Source organism: Borostomias antarcticus, assembly GCF_949987555.1.
Source record: "Borostomias antarcticus genome assembly, chromosome: 10".
Classification (NCBI taxonomy): Eukaryota; Metazoa; Chordata; class Actinopteri; order Stomiiformes; family Stomiidae; genus Borostomias; species Borostomias antarcticus.
In genome coordinates, this window is record NC_140243.1 from 13575390 (window position 1) to 13581510 (window position 6121).

The following is a 6121-nucleotide window of genomic DNA, read 5'->3' on the forward strand; positions in this document are numbered from 1 at the left end:
GTCCAGTGGCAGGGGTGTGACAGGCAGCAGGATGGGCATCATCATCTGGGTGTTCTATCAACTCATGAGTCTGAGGAAATTTTATTTTTATGAGTTGTGTGGCAGCACTCAAATTATCTTTGCTTTAAGAAAGGTGAGTGAGCATCTTGCAGAAACGTCCCCCATAAATCCTGTGTCACGACTGGTAATCCATGCAAGGCTACGTAAGAGGGCGAGGAAGGGAGAATCAGATATCGTACCACAGCAGCCCGGAGGGAGCGTGCTCAGCCTGGCACAGCTCAAAATGATAGTGGGACTGGGGCTGAGGCTGGGGCTGAGGCTGGAGGGCACGGGCTGGGGTTGTGAGGCTATGACTGGGGCTGGAACTGGGGCTGAGGCTAGAACGGGGGACTGGGGCTGATGTTGAAAGGCATTGGCCAGGGCTGGGGTTGAGGATGGATCTGGGACTGGACTGGACTGAGACTGGGTCTGGGGCAGAGGCTGGGTTTGGAGGGCTGGGGCATGGGCTGGAGCTGGACAGGAGTAATGGAGGATAGTCCAGTCTGGATAGTAGCTCTAATGGAAGAGGAGGAGGAGGCAGACTAGGTTGTCTGTGATGATGAAAGGGTACTCATGCAGATGTTGACCATAGTCTCGTTGCCTGGCTGTGGGGTCCCAGTGCTGTCATATTGCCAGGGTGCCACATCTCCATCCCCCTCAAACGTCCGAGTTGATGCTGAGGTTGGCCAGCCGGGGGTCGGAGTTTATCTCATACCTGTAGTGGTAGCCCTCCATGTGGTCTCGACACGCGTCCCGGATGTTGTACATCCAGCGCTTGATGCCCTTCCTGTTGAGGTAGAGCACCAGCAGGAAGATGACTCCGATGAGGGCCAGCACCATGCCTAGAAACACGTAGGAAGTCTCCAGCACACCATTCATGTCCCCTGAGTAGGAGCACTCCAGCTGGGCTCGCTGCAGGTCGACCAGGCGCTTGTGTCGAAGGCCCTCCGGGTCGGAGCAGGTCAGGCTCTGCAGGTCCCTGACCGGTTGGTCCGAGTGCTTCAGCCAGGCCCGCAGGTCCTCAATGTTACAGTCACAGCGCCAGGGATTCCCCGCCAGCCGGAGCAGGAGGTGGGGATGGAGGCTGAAGTCGGCCAGGGTGGAGTTGGAGAGGGCCCGCAGGATGTTGTCCCTCAGGTCCAGCTCTCGGAGAGGAGGGGCCCTCAGAGCCCCGTCCTGGATGGAGATGATGGAGCTGTTCTGGAGTGTTAGGCTCACCAGGTTGGACAGGTGGAAGAATGCCCCCTCGGGAAGCACCAGCAGGTCGTTGTTGGACAGGTCCAGGCGGGTCAGCAGTCGAAGGGCTCCGCTCTGCAGCAGGTTGAGAAACTCCTCTGTGGAGGACTGGTTACTGAAAGCCCCGTTGAGGACGAGCTCCTGGACCATGCTGTCAGCAGGGAAAGCTGTGGCGTTGAAGCTCAGGATCCGGTTGTTGCTGAGGTCAAGCAACCGGAGGTTTGGCAAGTTACTGAATACCATCGCGTCCACCGCCTCCAGCTGATTCCCGGTGAGATTCAGCTCTGTTAACTGATCCAGACGAGTCGGGAAAGACTCGTCGGTGATCCGGGAGATGTTGTTCCCCGTAACAAACAGTGCTGTAATGTTGGCTGGTAATGGTTGAGGGATCCCGAATAAGTCCTGGTTTACGCATTTTACAGTTGTTGTGGAGCATACGCATTTGTGCGGACACGCTGCGCACGACACAAAGGCAGCAAGAAAAAACAATACAATTGCGAGGCTGAACTTCTTTGTCCTTTCCCGGTTTACATCACGTTTACAACAAAACGGTGTGCTCGCCACGCACATTTTTATCTCTTCTTCCGTATAATCTGAGTAGTAAAAAGGACCACTGTGCGTAAAAATCGCAATGTTGTGTTTCCTCCACGATTCAAGCTCCGGTCACGGCCCTGCTCCTCAACAGGGGACAACGGCAACTTTTCAATGTATCCCCTCTGTGATTCCTTCACAAAGCCCCACTTCCGACTAACTTGTTGGAAATTATCCAATAATAACCGCCCGGTCCGTCCTCTTACGGCTCCAATGTGTCCATAAAGTCCCTTAGGTTTTGAACAAAGTTTTAAGTCGAATAGAGCCTACTCCAGGTACAAAGCTGTTATTGTTAATTTGATGCTATTCATACATTTTCCCGTAACCCAAAAACATTCGCATACACCCAACATAGCAAGTGAAGTTCATCAATCTGTAATTCCTCATGTGCAGATACCGCGACTATCTTTCACGGTTACATGCGCGCCCATCTGCCCCTCGATCTTCTCTGCTTTCCCTGCGCCTCTCAAGATCGTGTGTGTGTCAGAGGATCTACGTGTAGGCTATACTACACAGTTCCACGGCGCAAACCACGGAGAGGGGGGTACCATCAGTGTAACGGGTGCGGTGAAACTTATTGGCTGCTCAGTATCATTCGACAAAATTGTGGGCTGATGCTCGTTTTCGTCTTTCACAAATAATTTGTAGTATATTTGTAGTAAAATCACAACAAGTGGTCTAAATTATTTATGATGTATCCAGGGGTGTATTTGTGACTAAATAAGTGGGTGTAACAGTAGGCTACTATAACGTTTGAGAAGAAGGCAGGAGGCAGCAGTTCTTCCCAACTGGGGTTTATTTGCGCGGTCTCATGAGGCTACATGGCCTACAACATGACATACAAAGTGCCCTCAGGGATGACACACGAGGGAAAAAGCGGAGACACAATACAATATATAGAGGACGAAACCGGAAACACGGAGCATCTTCATACAGCAAACAGGGCCACTCCCCCTGGCAGTACCACCAATTAGGACCCCCGTCCTTGCCAGTTCGCTACAGTACTCTGACAAAAGAAGTGGGTACGTATACAGTAGTTTACAATTTCCAGACAGTTCTCATGAATTTAGATTAGTGGTTGATAATAACAGCCAATGTATGATGACTTAGGAGTGCTCAGCGGTCTGTGTGCAATCTAAACCATGCATATTCATTAGTTTGGTTAGTGTTTGAAGGCTCTGGTTGTTGTAGAGAGATTAAAAAAAAAAAAAGCTAGAGAGAGTATCCTCAGATCTGAGCAGTGTTTTTCCCTGACTTGCTTACGTAGGCTTTATTTCTCTGAGGCTGATCCAGTCAGGATTAGCTGGGTCATGCTGCTCTAGAGTCTAGTCTGCTTCCAGAGCAGCATGAAGTTCAGGAATCGCGACTCTATCTTTATCCCAGTCTAGTCTGCTTAATACACCTGCACCCAGTCTAGTCACTAGACTGGGTGCAGATGTAGGCTAGAAGCAGACCAGACAGGATGTGTGTAGCAGATTAGTGACTGGGTTCAGGTGTGAACGAGAGAGAGGCAGACGAGCCCTGATCTGTACCCCTGCTGTGTGTAACCTGATCTACAATCTCTTTGACCCCCAAACCTATTTTAACTTCGCCATGTCACTAATTTTAGAAATTGTCTGACAGCAAAACATTATTCAAGAGGACATAATTCATTCAGGTCATAGTATTATTGTAGCGAATGAACACAGTGAAATGAGGTTGAATATCTTTTAGTCTTACATATGTCGTCCAAGGTTATAATAGGATGGTCCCTATGAACAGAATGAAACAGGTGTTTTTGTGATAGAAATCATAAAGAATTCTTCATTAGCATTGCATCTGAAACCATTTTGTATGTGTTTGAGGCCTCTGTCCATGGATGGGTGGCGTCAAAATAGCTGTCAGATTGCTCAAATCAAACTGTATTTGTATAGCGCATTTCATGCACAGAGGCAACACAATGCGCTTTACAGAGAGCAATGGGAGGATGGACATAGGTCCTACCCCTACATATCCAATAGGGAAGCAAAAAAACAATTCACCCAAGGGCCAAAAAAGTGAGCTGTAAAAATTCTTCCCTGACCTCTCTCAGCGAGACGATCGAGCAAGCTCCTGGAAAATGTTTGTCTATTGGCTAAGAACATTTACAGAGCAATAAACATGGGCTAAATACAGATTAGGCGAGGCTGAGTGTGACACTAATACTCAACTTGGTCAGAGTGTCACTCCTCTGTGATAAGTGGCCCGCGGACAATCATATGGACCCCCCTCCCTCAGTCACTCTCCGTCCAGTCACTCGCACTCCAATCTGCAGTGTAGGCTATATGCTAATATGGGGCCCTAGTATGATTCTAGTGAATTAGGATTTGGGTTTGGGGACTCTCCGTGTTTGACTATGGAAATCCAAAGCTTTTCCAGAGCCACAGTCCAATAGAAGATCAGAATGCAACTTCTGACAACCAATCGGAAGTCTTCGTGTTATCAAGCCTCCCGCCTGCTCTGAGACCCTGAACTGGGATTGCTGCTACGCTGGAGGATTGCAGCTACGCTGTCAAGATAAACGGATTTAGTCAACATTTTAGGCATTCATATTCTTCAGTAATGACACATTGGATGTGCACCGTTGAGACCAGCCGTATGACCACATCCTCTTTCATCTAACGGCAGGTGAGCGAGAGATATTGGATGTGATCGGTCAGCTCCCTGCTAGGTAGCACTAAACTAAAGTTAGCCAGGTAGCAGGCTTGCACTGCAGATAAGTAGCTAGCTAGCAGGCTACTAGACATAGATAAGTTGTTAGCGATGATATGTCAATCACAACCCTACTCACACCCTCCCTCTGGTTTAGTAAGAGTAACTAAGATATATTGAATGTGCTTGATCAGCTCCCTGCTTGGTAGCCTAGCTGGTTTGCAGACTTGAACTGCATACATATGTAGCTAGCTGGCTATTCCTAGCTAGCAGGCTACTCGACATAGCTAGTGTTAACTTGCTAGCGATGATGTGTCAGTCACTATGCTCCTCACACCCTCTTCTGCCTGAAACTCTTCACTGACAAGTTACCTAGCAAAGTGACACGTTAACAAGATAGCTAGCTAGCTAGTGCTAGATCATACATTTGGATTTGCGCGAGCTAGAACGGCTAACGTTGTAGCTACGCTACGTTTCAACATTGCCTCAAATTATTATGCAAGCTGGACTTGCTAGCTGTAACTTTTATTCCTGTATTTTATTTTTCCTGCATTTTGTTTTAAATATCCTTTTTGCATTTCGTTTTATATGACCATGTATGTGTTTCTTGCACTTAGCCTTGATGCTTTTAATGTCTCATGTAAAGCACTTTGAATTTCCTTGTTGCTGAAATGTGCTATACAAATAAACTTGCCTTTATAACATAATGCTAGTAGCCTATCTAGCTAGCAGCTACAATTGCACCTCAACGAGTAGGCCTACCATATCCTGTTCATCTAGTTTCATGCAAAGTAGTGTTACAAAAGTCCATCTTATCATGCAAGCTTCCGTTCTATTGTAACATCTACTGTATGTATTGCAATCACTTGCCAAGCTGGGCAAGGTGTGTCAACGTGATCCTTAAAGGCTGACCCTTCCTATTTGGCCTATGTGTTATCTGACCTCTGCACTCTGCAGACCCCTGTATCAGTAGTGTTCAGAACAGCCATGCATACTGCAAGTTTTCAGACAATCCAAGTTTATATATGAATTTCCCATTTGCCTCTTGTTAATATTTTGTGGCTAATAATGTTTCTAATTTCTTCCCCAGGTTCCCAATACAATTATGGAGGTTTGAGAAGGACCAGGAGTGTTTTGGGGGGAGAGGGGGCCTTTCCTCTCTGGACTGATGGGCTAGTGCTGGGTGGTTCCCTGAAGGGTGTTGGAACAGTTGCCTTTGTAAATTATCTAAGATTTAAGAGAAGGATACATATTTTTGAGATACCTTCATATATATTTGTATGATTTTTTTTATAATAAGAGAAACATTTGTATTTATTGAGTTCCAGATGCCAATGTCTGCTCAGAGCACAGTAGGTTGTGTTTTTGAGCTGTCGCACCATGGTGGACTGAAGTGAGCTTGACCAAGCTCTGGGGTTGCTAGGGTGCGGTGGAACCTCAACACAAGCACAATTCTAGCACCCCAACACCGTCTTCACCTTTTCTGTTTACTATCCCTTCCCTTTTTGAGAGCAGCTCTGTTACAAAACATATCATTTAGAAGTCCAGCTGGATCTTAATCAGGAGGTCTGAATTGACAGGTTTC

General features: G+C 47.3%; 1 protein-coding gene across 1 annotated transcript; it reads right to left on the reverse strand.

The window, feature by feature from the left end:
- Positions 1 to 696: 696 nt before the first annotated feature.
- tpbg (trophoblast glycoprotein) lies at positions 697 to 1845 on the reverse strand (the record flags this gene model as incomplete). The annotated part of the gene is made up of 1 exon (XM_084444509.1): positions 697 to 1845. The coding sequence occupies one exon, from the start codon at positions 1843 to 1845 to the stop codon at positions 697 to 699; it is 1149 nt and encodes a 382-aa protein (XP_084300635.1).
- Positions 1846 to 6121: the final 4276 nt, after the last annotated feature.